Here is a 16,406-nt window from a genome sequence, read left to right as displayed (position 1 = left end):
TTCCCGGTCCTCTGCCTCGCCCGGTCCACTCAGCGCACCTGCCAAGCGCAGCCCCTCCCCCGGAAAGCCCCTCGCCGGGAACGCCCCCCCCTCCTCCGAAACACCATCCCGCCACCCAAGCCACGCCCCACTATTTAAACTCAGGGCGCCCGCGAAAGTGGTTTGGTGAAGGTCCCGCGCGGTGAATTATGGGGGCTGAGCCTGCAGAAGGTGAATGCTGATTGGCTCCTGAGCGAGGAGGGCGGGGTAAAAGGCGGAAGCAGGCGCTGGGGGCGGGCTCCGTGGATTTGGAGACCGGAGCGCTCATGGAAGTGGTTAGATGCTCGGAGCATGGTAAGGGGTCCGGGTCTTTTAAGGGCTCCCGGGGTGTGTCGGGGTAGCTTGGCGTAATCGTTGTCAACCTCCTCCTCTTTTCAGGGAGCGTCTGCTTTCTCAAGACCGGCGTCCGTGATGGCCCGAATAAAGGAAAGAGCTTCTACGTGTGCCCGGCTAATACCTGCAGCTACGTGCTGGCCGCCGAGTAAGTCTCGAGCTGGGCATGACTGCCCGCCACCGCCAGCTCCCCTCCGCCCTGCGCCACTGGCACTAGGAGAGGTGGGGACCCTGGTCTCTGCAGCCAGGGCCTTTAAGTAGTTGGTGGTCCCGGGACAGCGTGGCGTCTTCAGGAGGCGCTCCGTTCCTGCTTGCTCTTTGGCCCTGGGCAGCTTAATCACCCTCTCTGGGCCTCCATTTCGCCCACCTGTAAAATGGAGATTCCACTACATCTGGAACCTTCTGGTCCTTTCCCGCTCTGGATTTCTTCTTGTTTGCCAGGCCTTCTGCTAGGACATTGCTGCTCCTTGCTAAGTGAGGACATGCAGACCTAGTAGAAAATAAGTGGTTCTTGTTTTGCACTAGTTTCAGGCCGAATTTGTTTTTAAATGTTTGAGGTTAAAACTCGCTGTTGGTCAGATTGTCCACTCCTTTTTTTTTTAAAGATTTTATTTATTTTATTTGACAGAGAGAGAAAGATCACAAGTAGGCAGAGAGAGGGGCAAGCAGGCTCCCTGATGAGCAGAGAGCCCAATGTGGGGCTCCATCCCAGGACCCTGAGATCATGACCTGAGCCGAAGGCAGAGGCTTAACCCACTGAGCCACCCAGGCGCCCCTGTCAACTCCTTTTTAAAAAGAGGGTTCTCTGTGGGCACCTGAGTAGCTCAGTTGGTTAAGCATCTGACTTTTGATTTCCGCTGGGGTCATAATTTTAGGGTCCTGAGATAGAGTCCCGCTTGGAGCCGTGCATTGGGTGTGGAGCCTGCTTAAGATTATGTTTCTCTCTCTCTCAAAAGAAAAAAAAAAAAAAAAAAAAAGGATTCTCTTCATTTAAGGTGTAAGATTGATAATCCAAAGAAACAGGTTACTTTTGGGATTAATGCTGAAAGAAAACCAGGTATCTGATCAGCATTCTGGTTTTACAAAATTGGAAGCTGAGGCCCAGGAATGTTAAGCATCTCCTTAAAGTGAGAAAAGTAATACTGTTGTCATAAAGTGTTAATAAGGTCCACAGCCTATGTGAATTTTTAAACCTAATCACATTAAACATTTTTCTTGCTCTCTACTCAATTTGGTAGAAAACATGAATTCTCTCCATCTGCTGTAAGGCATAAAGTGGATATCAATACTAGAAAATAAATTATTTTTTAGCTTGTATGTATTAACTTATGTTTCCCTTACATGATTAGATGATTTGTGTCTTTGTTGTGCTTTGAAACTAAGCAAAGGAATTTGAATCTGTCTTCAGATTTGGCAGATAAATTTTCAGAGAAAATACTTTCTTAGTCTTCTAGTTAGTTGTCATTTTATTGGAAAGAAATTACCGGGACTCATTTTAGTTAAATACGAAATGGTTTTTAAAAAAGTAGTGTCAGATCTTAAGATAGAAGGGATAAGCCAGTTAAGCTATCAACAACATATCATTAAGTCAGGATTTACTATTTATTTCTAATTTCTATACCAAGTTTCTTAGGTCCTGTACCTCGTTCAAGTCTCATGAAACATGGAAGCATGTTCAGACTTGAAGGAACTAAGCATTAATGGTAGCATAAGACTCAGCTTTATGTTAAAAGAAACATACCTTTGGGGCGCCTGGCTGGCTCAGTTGGTGGAGCATGTGATCCATGTCGAGCTTGGCGGGTGCAGAGGTAACTTGAAAATAGAATCATTAAAAAAAGATACCTTCATATAGAATATCATTTATGCAAATATACTGCTATCAAACTAGTACAATATAATAGCTGACTTGACAGTTACTTAATAAACTTGACCAATTTGGAATATGTCTGATAACCACAATATAAGCAAAGCAAAGGAAGAAACAAGCGCCCCACATCATATGAGAGCACTTTAGGTCTTCACTCAAAACTGTGTCACCTCAAATGTTCTGTATACATTCACTCATGATAAACTGCAAAAGGAGAGTTATAAAACTTAGGCCAGGCATGAAGCAGGTTAGGAGAGCCTGCCCCTAAACAGATTGTTATAGGACGAGAGATGATGGAAGAACTTGGGGAAAATTCACAGCCAGTCTTAGGTACTTTAGCTGTGAGTGTCTCACAACATAGAGGTCACAAACACAGTGTAGTTTTGAGCTGTTGAGTCATCAGGAGAAAGGTGTATTTATCCTCTTCCTGTCTTTAGGGGAGAGGGAAGGAAAGTGAAAGCTGTGGAGCCTTTCCCCAGAAGGATGTGCATAGATGTACAAATGTATGGGATTTACAAACCCATACATACAAACCCATGGAGGTCATACATGCATTCTTATGTTTAAAACCCATGGTTTAAGGGTGCCTGGGTGGTTCAGTCAGTTAAACATTGGGCTATTGATTTTGGCTCAGGTCATGCTTTCAGGATCATGTGAATGAGTCCTGGGTCAGTCTCCACACTGGGTGTAGAGCCTGCTTGAGATTCTCTCTCTCCCACTGCCCTTCCCCCTTGTGCATGCCTGCGAGGGCACGCACACACGTGTGCGCACACACACACCACACTCTCAAAAATAAAGAAAGAAAACCCATAGATTGGATTGAATTTTAGAATGCTAATTTCTATGATCTCCTAAAACAAAATTTCCTTTTTTTTTTCCCTCCCCTCTAGTATTCCTGTTTCTCATTGTTTATTGCATGAGGACTGCGTGGTAGGGCTTCAGGGTTTGCTTCTACTGCCAGGCAAGGAAGAATATAGGTAAGTGTTCAAAGGGAAAATCTTCATGTATTTATTTCTTTCTTTCCCTGGAAGAGTTACAGCCAGGTATGTTTTCTAGAACTGACTATTCTGTAAAAATGATTTTTAACAAAGAGGATTTCTGTGTGTATTGAATACCTTCTGAGCTTGTCATTCCTCACTGCTGAGCTAGTGGTTGATCTGGTTAATTTCAGATCAATTCGTTTTCCTTCCTCCCTCTCCAGCTCTTCAGTAGCCACTGCTGTCAGCCCCCCAACAGTCATTAACTTGCTGTGACTTGTCAACTTATTCATTTAGTCATAGAATGAAGTAATGTCTAAAAATGTCTCAAGTATGTTAAGTACTCAATAAATGTTAGTTTCCCTTCTATTGTATGAAAACTCCGAGGTAAGGCAGGGAAATCTATATAAATGGCAGGTGATATTTATCATGAATATTGAAAGGTTAGTAGCAATTCAGTAGGGGCAAGAGAAGGATCAATACCCTCCATTAGGGCACAGATTTAGGTAGTAACCGGGAATTGCAAGCATTTGCTTGGGTAATAATTTAGCGTGTGTTTGAATAGAGATTTCAGAAGATAAGGCTGGTCAGGAGGCAGAGGCCAGGTATGATGTTCGCTATATGATACTCTGTGCAGTTCAGAATGTATATATTCCAGATCAATCCCCCCACATATTGGCATTTAAGTACCATCTTCATATGGCACTTAAATGCCAGTACTGCTGTTTTTCTTAATTGGGTTGTAGGTACAGTAGGATGCATAGATTTTAAGTGTTCAACAGTTGAGTTTGAGTAATTGATATAACCAAGCCTCAGTCAAAATAGAAAAACATTTCCATTACCCCATTAAGTGCCATTGGACTCCCTTCTAGTTACTCCTCCCCTTCCACCATAGGCAACCACTGTTACTCTTCTATGTCTGGCTTCTTTTATGAAACAGTCTCTGTGAAATTCATCCACATGGTTGTGTGTATCAATAATTCTTCATTATTGCTGAGTTGAGTTCTATTTTGTGATTATCACAGTTTCTTGGGCTTATTTGCCCTCTATATATCTTCTTTGGTGAAGTATCAGTTTAAATCTTTTAGCCATTTTTTTTTTCATTGAAAATTTTATTGAGATAATTGTAGATTCTCATGCATTTATAAGAAATAGTACAAAAAGAGTCCCTGTAGACTTCTTACCTCCTGGTACCATTTTGCAAAGTATACATAAATAGTATATAATATTACAATTAGGATGTTATTCAGCCCACTGATCTTATTTGTGAAGATCGTTTTCCTTGTGGTAATGTGTGTGTGTGTGTACATTTAGTTCTATACAGTTATGTGTAGTTTTTTGTATGCACCACCACAGTCCCAATATGGAACAGTTCCTTCATCACTAAATTCCTCTACCCTGCCTCTCACTCCCTCCATCTTGTCTCTGGCAACCAGGAATCTGATCTCCATTTCTAAAGTTTGTTCCTTCAGAAATGTTACATCAGTGGAGTCATAAAGGGTAACTTTGGGGATTTTTTGCTTATTTTAAAAGTTGTGTTGTCTTAACCATAAGTGACTCTTAATCTCACAAAACAAACTGAGGGTTGCTGGGGGGAGAGGGGTTGGGAGAGGTGGGTGGGGTTATGGACATTGGGGAGGGTATGTGCTATGGTGAGTGCTGTGAAGTGTGTAAAGCTGGTGATTCACAGACCTGTACACCTGGGGATAAAAATACATAGTATGTTTATTAAAATAAATTAGTTAATTTAAAAAAATTGTGTTGTCTTTTTATTATGGAATTTGAAGAGTTCTTTATATATTCCCTACACGAGTTCTTTAGAAAATACATGTATAATAAATATTTTCTCCAAGTCTTTGGTTTTCATTTTCTTAACTCCCTTTTGAAAAGTAGAAGTTTCTCATTTTTATAAAGTCCAATTTATCATTTTTTTGTCGTTTGTGCTTTATGTGTTCTCTCTGAGAAATCTTTGCCTGCCCAAAGAACACAAATTTCTCCAAGGATTTCTTCTAGAGTAGGTTTTATAGTTGTTTTTTGTTTAATTTTTTTTAAATTTTTTTATTAACATATAATGTATTATCAGCCCCAGGGGTACAGGTCTGTGAATCTCCAGGTTTACCTACTTCACAGCACTCATCATAGCACATACCTTCCCCAATGTCCATAACCCAACCACCCTCTCCTTACCTGCCCCCCCCAGCAACCCTGTTTGTTTTGTGAAATTAAGAGTCTCTTATGGATCCCATCTTGTTTCATTTTTTCCTTCCCTACTCCCCAGACCCCCCACTTTGCCTCTCAACTTCCTCATATCAGGGAGATCGTATGATAATTGTCTTTCTCTGATGGACTTATTTCACTCAGCATAATACCCTCTAGTTCCATCCACGTCGTCATAAATGGAAAGATTTCATTTCTTTTGATGGCTGCATAGTATTCGTGTGTGTGTGTGTGTGTGTGTATCACATCTTCTTTATCCATTCATCTGTTGATGGACATCTAGGTTCTTTCCATAGTTTGGCTATTGTGGACATTGCTGCTATAAACACTACTAAACACTGTTTTCCTCTCAGGACTGCCTTTGTTGTGTCCCACAGATTTTGAACATTTGTGTTTTTGTTATCATTTGTTTCCCTGAATTTTTTCAGTTCTTCTTTAATTTCCTGGTTGACCCATTCGTTCTTTAGTAGGATGCTCTTTAGCCTCCATGTATTTGGGTTCTTTCCAGATTTCCTCTTATGATTGAGTTCTAGCTGCAGAGCACTGTGGTCTGAAAATATGCAGGAAATGATCCCAGTCTTTTGGTACTGGTTGAGACCTGATTTGTGACCCAGGATGTGAGCTATTCTGGAGCATGTTCCATCTGCCCTAGAGAAGAATGTGTATTCTGTTGCTTTGGGATGGAATGTTCTGAATATATCAGTGGTGTCCATCTGGTCCAGTGTGTCATTAAAGGCCTTTCTTTTGTTTGGATGATCTGTCCATTTCAGTGAGGGGGGTGTTAAAGTCCCCTACTATTATTGTATTATTGTCTATATGTTTCTTTGATTTTGTTATTAACTGGTTTGTGTAGTTGGCTGCTCCCATGTTAGGGGCATAGATATTTAAAATTGTTAGATCTTTTTGTTGGACAGACGCTTTGAGTAGAATATAGTGTCCTTTCTCATCTCTTATTATAGTCTTTGGCTTAAAATCTAATTTATCTGATATAAGGATTGCCACCCCAACTTTCTTTTGATGTCCATTAGCATGGTAAATTGTTTTTCAACCCCCTCACTTTAAATCTGGAGGTGTCTTTGGGTCTAAAATGAGTTTCTTATAGACAGCATATTGATGGTTTTTTTTTTTTTTATCCATTCTGATACCTGTGTCTTTTGATTAGGGCATTTAGCCCATTTACATTCAGGGTAACTATTGAGAGATATGAATTTAGTGCCATTGTATTGCCTGTAAGGTGACTGTTACTGTATATTGTCTCTTTTCCTTTCTGGTCTACTATTTTTAGGTTCTCTCTTTGCTTAGAGGACCCCTTTCAATATTTCCTGAAGAGCTGGTTTGGTGTTTACAAACTCTTTTAGTTTTTGTTTGTCCTGGAGGCTTTTTTAAAAATTTTAGACTTTTTTTTTTTTTTATCTGAGAAAGAGAGAGAGAGAGAGAGATTACAAGTAGGCAGAGAGAGAAGAGAGGAGGAAACAGGCTCCCTGCTGAACAGAGAGCCTGATGCAGGGCTTGATCCCAGGACTCCAGAATCATGGCCTGAGCCAAAGGCAGAGGCTTTAACCCCTGGAGTCACCCAGGTGCCCATCCTGGAACCTTTTTATATCTCCTTCTATTTGCAGTGATACAGAGATTTTATAGTTTATTTTTTTAATGGCTTTTTTTTTTTCATTTGTGATCTATTCCAAATAATTTTGGCTATTTTATGAGATAGGAATAGTTCATTTATTTTTCCTTATGTTACTGAGTGAATATATTATTTGGTTGTCTTGGCACCGTTATGGAAGACTTCCCTTTCCCCGTAGAAGTACTTGGCACTTTGTAAAAAATCAGTGACCACCATGTTACAGATCTGTTTTTTGAACTTGTTAACCTGTTCTGTTGGTCCTTTTGCCTATCCTGACACAAGCAGGTAAGATAGTGTGAGTATTCCAGCATTCTTTTCCAAGATTGGCTCTTCTGAGTCATGTCCATATAAAATGTAGCATCAACTTCTACATTTCCTTAGGTCGGTATTATACCGAATCTGTATAGATCCTTTGGGGAAGAACTGACATTAAAGTTGATTTTCCAGTCTATGAGCATGGTATATTTATGGCTTTCTTTCCCCACAGCATTGTTGAATAGTTTTCATTGTAGAGTACTCTACTCCTTTTGTTAAATTTAATCTTCAGAGAGTGTTATGGTTTTTGATGCTATTATAAATGGTATTTTTAAATTGTTTACTTTTTTAAAAAAAGATTTATTTATCTGAGAGAGAGAGGGAGTGGGGGAAGGGGTGGAGGGAGAAGATCTCAACCAGACTACCCGCTGAGCACAGAGCCCCACACAGGGACAATTTCATGACCTTGAGATCATGACCTGAGCTGAAACCAAGAGTCAGATGCTCAACCAACTGAGCCACCCAGGTGCTCTGAAATTTTCACCTTTTGACTGTTTTTTTTTGTTGTTGTTGTTGTTAGTACAGTGGGGCTGGTAAGCCTCTAGAGCATGAAGTCAGGATGTCCTGATACCTAAAACCATTTACATGCTGCTGGGGGTACCCCTCTACCATATGGGAAGACTGTTTGAGGTTGTAGGAAGCCACTGAAGAATGTTTGCTCCAATTGCATTAATAAAAGACAGATGGTTGAAGAAGGTTGGTCAGAAAGGAAGATGGTGGAGGCAAGGAGACTTAGGGTATAGAGGTGCTATTAAATGTCTAGTAAATGGCATAGTCAGTATCACTTACGACCATAGACTCTTCTGTGATAGGAAAATGCGACAGCTAACATTTAGAGAGGTTAGGAAAGGAAGCAGGTCCCAGGGTTGTGAAGTGGCATTGCTGAGATTCAGACCTTGGTCTTGCTGGTTCTAGATGCATCCATCCCCTTTAGTCTCTGAGTGAAAGGTGTGCTTGGACTGAGGCACTGGCAGTGGAGTTGGGTGTACTTAGATTGTGAAAAGCTTTGGTAGGGCATTTAAGCTTGTACCTGTGTCCTTCATTTTCCCCTCAGGAGCAGTGACCCTGGCGGTCCCGACTTCCCTGGGTTTGAGGATTCAGTGAGGTCGTGGGTCTGATGCATGCAGTTGGTATTTGGCTCACTGTGAGTGCTCAGTGAATGCTGCTCAAGTTGGGATCTATGGGTGCTGAGTTTACCATTAAGCAAGACAAGGAAAGAAAGGTAGTATCAGTGGAGGACTGGGATGTGTGGACAACACAGACAGCTTTGAACTAGTCACGTCTTACATATATAGGAGACCAGCTAGAGAAGGAAGTGCAGCTCCAAAGAAAGGTCTAAGCTCAAGATGGAATTCTGACAAGTTACTGTGAATAGTTTTCATACTAGGTAGATGAGGCCGAGACATGATCATTATTTTAAGATAGAAAAGTAAAGGGTCACCGGGGTGGCTTAGTTGATTAAGCATCTAACTCTTGATTTTGGCCCAGGTCATGATCTCAGACTTGTGAGACGGAGTGCTGTGTCAGGCTTCTTGCTAGGCGTGGAGCCTGCTTAAGATTCTCTCTCTCCCTCTCTTGCCCCTCCCCCCTCTAAAAAAAATAGAAAAGTAAAGTATGTCAATGTTTTTCTTTTAGCCCAAGTCTGGAACATTATTACTAGGAGGTACTTACTGGAGGTTTTAAGAGGTTGTTTTAGGATAATAAAATACAGTTCAACAACACACAATAAATAAAAAACAAGAAACAGTCAAGTACCCTGATACATAGTCCAGACTGGAAATTTTAACAGAATTAGATACATCTAGTATGTCAGTAGATGACTTCCCTAGCAGACAGTAAGGGCTTTTAGCCAGGACCCCTGTACTCTGGAGAATAACCTCAGGGAATACAACCTTTTGTTCTGAAAACTGAACTTAAAGTACTTCGTGTCTTTGACTTAATTCCAGCATGTTTGAAGCTTAACCCAACTAGGTGACAGGTGTAGCCAAGTAATGGGAAGGAGGTATAAGCCCAGATGAGGCAAAGATGCCCATTTTTCATTCCTTGGCATGTAGCTGCATTTGTGTGCAGTTCTCTAACTTAAACACCAGATGGTGGCACTTACCAGCATTTGACTGGCCCTTCAGCCTTGGCCATCTGTTTAGGGACAAGAAACAGTCACTTCAGTAGAACCAGAGGAAGGAACTCTTGCCCTAACTTGAATGATGTGATACACACACTTTGATTTACACATCAAGTGTGGACATGTCATTGAGCTTCCTGAGTTTCTGTTTGCTCCTTTCCCATTTCCCCCTCCTCTCCTTTGTCTTTCAACTTCTCAAAGATCTAGAATCAAAATAGAAGGAAGTATTCTTTATCTGTAACTAGGTAAAATATAAGTTTTAATTCTTTAAATAACTGATTGTTGTGGGATGTTCAAAATATTTTATTTTTAGGGATGCCTGGGTGGCTGTTGGTTAAGTGGCTGCCTTCAGCTCAGGTCATGAGCTCTGAGTTCTGGGATCGAGCCTGGCATTGAGCCCTGTGGATGGGCCTGCTGTTCAGCGAGGAATCTGCTTCTCCCTCTGCCCCCCCACCCCACTCGTGCACACTCTCACTCTCTCTTCTCTCTCTCTCTCAAATAAATTTAAAATTTAAATTGAAAAAATCTATTTTATTTTTAGTATCATTTGAGTCTTTGTCTAGCAGATTCCTTGTGTGGTTGGTTTTTGGGTAAGATTGGGGTGCAGACGATGTAGCCCAGTGATGATTTTCTGGGCAGATGACAGAAATTTGGGTCTAAGCCAGGCCTGTGCAGAAGCACATGAAGTTCCACCCCCACGAAGAGCCCCCTTCATTAAAGCTAGTACATCTTGTAGTGTATTTATATGGTAGAGTATCATACACTGTGCTGTGTAATGGAAGGAATCCTCATATGTGAAGGCTGTTAGCTCTAAGTGTCACAGTTTTCCCACTTTGCCTTTTGTGTTATAATCTTGCTAACGGTGTTTTCACCACATGGAAGTTTAAAACTTTATTTTAATGGCCGTAGGGTAGAGGAGAGCCATGCTCCTTAGTGGTTCCCGCGGGTGGAAGTTTAAAACTTTGATGTGGCCAGAATTGCCAAATCCTTCACCCCTCAGCTGCAGGGCTTTAGGTCCTACTTAGAAAAGGCTTTGGTCTGAACCTTATCTTTACATGTATTAATGCATGTGGTCTTCACAGTGATCATAAGAGGTAGGTACTTTTTTTTTTTTTTTTTTTTTTTGCCATTTTAGAGAAAAGGAAACTGGCACAGAGGCTAATCAAATGAATTATCTGAGGATTCAGAGCTAAATGTAGTGAGGCTGGGATTCTGACCAATGGGAGAAGACTCTGGGCCCCAAGGGAATCCTGGCCTGACTAAAGTGAACGTGCCTGACAGTGTAAATCTGGGTTGGACAATCAACCTGTAGGAGGAAGGGAGGATATGCCTTCTCGTGGAGCATTGAAGAGGTCTGGTTTCCTCTAGCTGTGTTCATTGTTACTGTTTATTGCTTACATCCTGGGAGATAATGAATATACTGCAGAAATTACATTCTTCTTTATGGCAGAATCAATATTTGCTTTTTCTGAGAATATATTTCCGTTGCTTTCTTTGTTGATTTGCACTTTAATAAAGATAACAAACTTTGTATCCTAAAAACAGAGAAGCCCACCCAGATTGGTTTTAATAAAAATACAAGTACAGGCATTTTTAGCCCCATGCCTAGAACATAGTAGATGCTTAATTGTTAAATCAGAGATGTGTTGTTTTGTCCCTTCTTGGTCTCTTAAGTCCCGCCCTTTTGAAAGTCTGCAGTCACTTGGGCTTTCAAATAGATATGATTTATGAAATGTTCTAGTCAGTGAAGATTTCAAGTACTTGATACACTTAAAATAACAGCAGAAATTTATTCCTGATTCACTTAGATAAGGAGTGGTACTGCCCAATAGTTGCCAGGACTTTATATTGTTATGCATTTGAAGCATCTCGGAAATTTTTTTACACATGTTCAATATAATATCCTATTGCAGTGAGAAAAACTAAAGAGACCAAATTTTTTTCAGAGAATTGTGAGCTTGAACAGGAAAATTGTGAATTTATACTGGGGGTGCTGAGCCTATTTTCTTTTCAGTTTGACTGGAACACTTGTTCATTTGAGGCTTATCTTTGCTTTTTTGTCCAGGTGAGGTAATGACATCGGGGGATTTTGAATTGGGACTTGGACTGTCACGATTCATGTTGTATATCATGTGACTAATTTAAGAGGTTAGAAAAAGAGCAAGAGATTAAGCTGAAAGAAAGAAGAAAGAAAGGATTAATGTAGGTAAAAATGGAATTTAATGAGTCAGGTAATAGCAATAAATAAAATCCAGAAGGTAATTGATCAAGAAAAACCGAGACAGCCCTAGTATACAATATGAGAAATAAGCAGTTACCCTACAGATACATTAAGATTCACTGTGACATTGTTTTTGGTAGCATAATATTGGAAACAACCAAACTGTCTATCAAGAGGGTTCTTAATAAATAAATAATGGAGCTCTAAATAGGGGGAAACTGTGCAGCTGTAGGAAAAAAAATATATATATACACACATATACACATAAAATATATGCACATATGTATGTGTCAACCCTTTATGTGTTCTAGAAAAATCTTGACTACATTGCTAAAAAATGCTGTGTATTTAGTATAATGTCTACCAATGCTATCCATTTGTGTGGAAAAGGAAATTATGATTCATATATTTATATTGATCTGAATATATTAAAATCTCTGGAAAGGTAAACAGAAAGCTAATAGGAATGGGTACTTGGAAAGGATGGGAACTGGGAATAGGTTACTGTGAGATGATCCTTTTCATGGCTTTATACTTTCTGGTTGAGTTTGTTGCCTAGTTAAACAATTAAGTAAAATGATATTTAAAAGCTGCTTTTTTTTGACTGATTATTAAATGTGTTTGAAGACTCATTTTGGGTAAGGAAAAAATCAGCTCACTCTATTTAATTCCACGATACTTAACAGGTATGTACGAAAGGCAAGGCATAGTTGCGAATAAAGAGATCACATATGGTTATAGCCTTCTGGTTGCTGAAAATGTCAGGCAGACAGGCAGATACAAGTATAATACAACTCAATACAACAGAAATACAGAAACAATACAGTGGATGAACAGGGAAAGCAATAAAAACCTTGCAAAGGAGGTATGGCTCTAGAGGAGGGACATGTAGGACTTTGAGAACTGGTGATGGGGGACGTGGTAGGCAAATAGGGATGAAGAAGACATTCTTTGGATGGAGGGAGACTCACATGCAAAATCTGGCATGCCAGAGAGCACATGCATGGTTTCATTTGTGAATGGAGCAGCATAGCCATTTCTGTGGGGGGGTCGTAGGCTGTGTTTACTGGTATAGGGACAGTCGTGTATTGGAATGTATGTCTGAGTACAGTCTTTTTTTTTTTTTTAATGGGAAATTGCAAATATATACAAGTAGACAAGGTAGACTATTACAACATATGAGCTCCAACAGTTGCCAACTCATGCCAGTCTTGTTCTGTGTATTCTCTACCCACTCTTCCCTGCCATCTCCTGCCATATTTTCAGACAGGTCCCAGATAACATCATTTATTCTGTAGATGTTTCAGTGTATGGCTCTAAGACAGGGATTCTCTCTCTTTTTAACCAGTTGGAGTGCAAATTTCCAGGAGCTTCATAGATGTCATAGTTTATTTTTAATGATTTTCTGTTTATATGTTTAAATCAATAAATAAAGGTCACAGTTGCAATTGATTGATGTGTCTGTGAAGTCTCTGAAGTTCTCTCTCTATTTTTCCCTCCCTTGTAATACATGTTTTGAAGGAAGGCAGTTGTTTGTCATAGATCATTTCTCACGGTCAAGATCTTACAGGTCACATCCCTGTGGCTGAGCTCTGTGTGTTCCTGTTGTTTGTATTTTCCGTAAATTGGTAATTGAATCTGGGGGTTTGACCTGATCTGGGTTAATTTTTGTTTGTTTTGGTTTGGCTTAGTTTTGTGTTGTTTTACCGTATAGGTCGTATCATGGTTTCCCACCAGGGATACCTAATGTCTGGTTCTCTCTCTTTTTCTGATTTTAGCAGCCACTGCTGATCATGTTTCTATTTTAGTCATTCTTTGCAGAGTGAAAAGGATAAACCTGTGTACATCTTGGTTTCCATGACGCTTCTTTTCTTCCATTTCTTAGTCCTTCTACATACCTCATGCAGTAGAATTTCTAAATGTAAATATAGGAGTAATTGGTTTCAAGTGACCTTTCAAAACCAGCACCAAATAGTTGCAAGATGTTTTTTGGATGAAAAAGTAGTTTCTCGGGGCGCCTGGGTGGCTCAGTGGGTTGGGCCGCTGCCTTCGGCTCGGGTCATGATCTCAGGGTCCTGGGATCGAGCCCCGCATCGGGCTCCCTGCTCCGTGGGAAGCCTGCTTCCCTCTCTCTCTCTCTCTGCCTGCCTCTCTGCCTACTTGTGATCTCTGTCTTTCAAATAAATAAATAAGATCTTTAAAAAAAAGAAAAAGTGGTTTCTCTCATTGTGATGGATTTCCACAGCCTTGATTGTTTGTGTTTTATATTTCACTAGATTGTTCTTCCAGTGCGTTAGAAGTAAGGCGGCGGGGAAGCAATGGTGCGGAAGTATCCCGTGGCAGGTAGGAGTTATTCCCGTCTTTCAGCCTGCTCTCCCAAGACTGGTTAATCTGTGATGTCACCGGAAAAGACCTTGAAGTCCAGTATAAACTGGTTGGTCTTCATCATACTGTCTCTGAAAAATAGTTCTTTTCTTTAAGCAACGTAGACCCTATTGGGTCTTCTAATTCAAAGGACTTCTTGGTTATAGTGGAGATTTAATCATTTGCTTCTTGTTTCACTTAAATAATCAAGGTCTTAAATGGAGTCACTCTTCTATTTAGGAAAAAATTTGGATTTACTTGATCAATTTCAGCATCTTGTTATAGACTGTATCTCCTTGATGTTGGTATAAATAGCGTGTTATTCATAAGCTCCTAGACCGTGAGAGACTGGCAGATACCCAGAGCATGAGAGGCTCAATGCAGGGAAGCGGCAAGACTTCCGTTGGTCAAAATGTAGCTCAGACTTGTCACTCTGGCTTCCTATAGTGAAATTGCCCTAAAGCCAAACTCCAAGCATAGGACATTGTATACGTTTGAGGATCAGTTCATCTCGAGAGAATAATTTTTTTTTTTAAGAATTTATTTATTTATTGGGGCACCTGGGTGGCTCAGTGGGTTAAGCCGCTGCCTTCGGCTCAGGTCATGATCTCAGGGTCCTGGGATCGAGTCCCACATCGGGCTCTCTGCTCGGCGGGGAGCCTGCTTCCCTCTCTCTCTCTCTCTCTCTATCTCTCTGCCAACCTCTCTACCTACCTGTAATCTCTCTCTGTCAAATAAATAAATAAATAAAATCTTTAAAAAAAAAAAAAAAAAGAATTTATTTATTTATTTGACATAGAGAGATCACAAGTAGGCAGAGAGGCAGGCAGAGAGAGAGGAGGAAGCGGGCTCCCTGCTGAGCAGAGAGCCCGATGCGGGACTCGATCCCAGGACCCTGGGATCATGACCTGAGCCGAAGGCAGTGGCTTAACCCACTGAGCCACCCAGGCGCCCCTCGAGAGAATAATTTTTTGTGAAAGGTATACATTGTGGCTTTTGGAACTGCAAAAGCACTTGATTGGGTCAGTGCTTGTCCTTGAGACCCAGGAAAGCAGTGGTCACGGACAGAGAAGGAACCAGGCTTCAAAAGTACTGTTCAGGAACTAATACTTCATGAGTTAGGCATATAGTCCTTTTGAGAGCTAAAAATGGTCCCAGGAATGTTCAGAAATATCGGACTACTGTTTCCATTTCCTCTGGGAAAAAAAAAAAGGGCATTCTAGATACGATGCTTGCATTAATGTTTTATATTAAGGTTATTTTTTTTTGTGTCTTTTAGGAGCCTTGTTCCAGAGAACATTCTGTAACCAACAAGTCTCAGCATGCCTCGGAACCTCTTCATTGTATTTCCACCCAGCAGAGAAACCCTTTCAAGGTGCTGGACAAGAATCAAGCACCATCTCTCTGGAAGCAGTTCAGCAAAGGCGAATGTGAGGAAAAGGTGGCTGATAAGCCGAAGGAAAAGGGAGATGGGCTCGTGGATCAAAAGAAAGAACGGAAGCCTGAATCCAACTGCTGGATGAAGAAAGATCTCTCTTCTGGCCTGGTGGAGGGAATGAAGAAGCAGCCTATACCTCAAGAGCAGCAGCGAGGGGAGAAGGCGGAGTTTCAGCATGAAGCCAAGGAGAGGGAAGGGACGCACACAAGAAACCTTTCTGAGGTTAAATCCAAGCAGTGCCATGGTGAGGAGCCGAGAAAACCATGTGGGTCTCTTCGGGAGAAGTCACACGTTGAGAGTCATCATGTCCAAAAAACGTCGGAGCCTCTGAGGGAAAAAGGAACCATTCCTTTGCCTGGGGTTATTCACAGTCAGAACCCAGTAAGCAAGCCCCAGAAAGAAGAACAGGTCAGCAAAGAGCACCCCAAGAGCCAGGAGGTGAGAGAAACAAAGGCAAGGGATGGTTCATGCTCTCAGACCACCCGACAGTCGGAGCCTGGGCATGGGCCTGCTCCGGGAGGACCAGCCGCACGGTGTGCACCACTGGCCACGGTCCGCTTCCCAGGACAGAGGCCAGAGGCGGCCTCCAGTTGTGGTGACCGTGAGGAGAATAATGCCGTTTTCACTTCCTCTAAGCCTCCCTTGTTCTTTGACTCGACTCCGGACTCACAGAAGGAGGAGAGCCTCCCGTTCCCTGGTCAGAGTGTGCAAACAAAAACATCTGCCTCAGGTGTTTCCAGGAAGGCAGAGTCTTCAGATCTAGCAGCCCAACGTGTGTACCTCACAACACAACTGAAGCAAAAGAAGGTAATTACTCCTGACCCACCATGTCCTTTGTGTTTAAGGTCTGAGCAGTGGTTGGTGGGGGCTACAGGCAAGTCAACTGTGT

The 16,406-nt window shown here is 41.4% G+C and overlaps 1 protein-coding gene across 5 annotated transcripts in view; it reads left to right on the top strand.

The window, feature by feature from the left end:
- Window positions 1–236: 236 nt before the first annotated feature.
- The window catches only part of TTF2 (transcription termination factor 2), a 41,953-nt gene continuing 25,783 nt past the window's right edge, over window positions 237–16,406 (top strand). For 3 of the 5 annotated variants that reach the window (XR_014299883.1, XR_014299884.1, XR_014299885.1), the window contains exons 1-5: window positions 241–333; window positions 418–520; window positions 3,130–3,216; window positions 13,992–14,058; window positions 15,359–16,324. Coding sequence is in view for 2 of the 5 variants with exons in the window: in XM_082688015.1 (XP_082544141.1) it covers window positions 306–333; window positions 418–520; window positions 3,130–3,216; window positions 13,992–14,058; window positions 15,359–16,324 (1,251 nt within the window). In the remaining 3 variants the exon portion in view is untranslated. Of the gene's footprint in view, window positions 334–417; window positions 521–3,129; window positions 3,217–13,991; window positions 14,059–15,358; window positions 16,325–16,406 lie in introns of all 5 variants that reach the window. The other 2 variants (XM_082688015.1, XM_082688016.1) reach the window with 2 other exon arrangements.

This window comes from Mustela nivalis, assembly GCF_964662115.1.
Source record: "Mustela nivalis genome assembly, chromosome: 10".
In the NCBI taxonomy this organism is placed as follows: Eukaryota; Metazoa; Chordata; class Mammalia; order Carnivora; family Mustelidae; genus Mustela; species Mustela nivalis.
The sequence above is the reverse complement of the archived record's forward strand: the minus strand, read 5'-3'. Positions and strand labels throughout refer to the sequence as shown.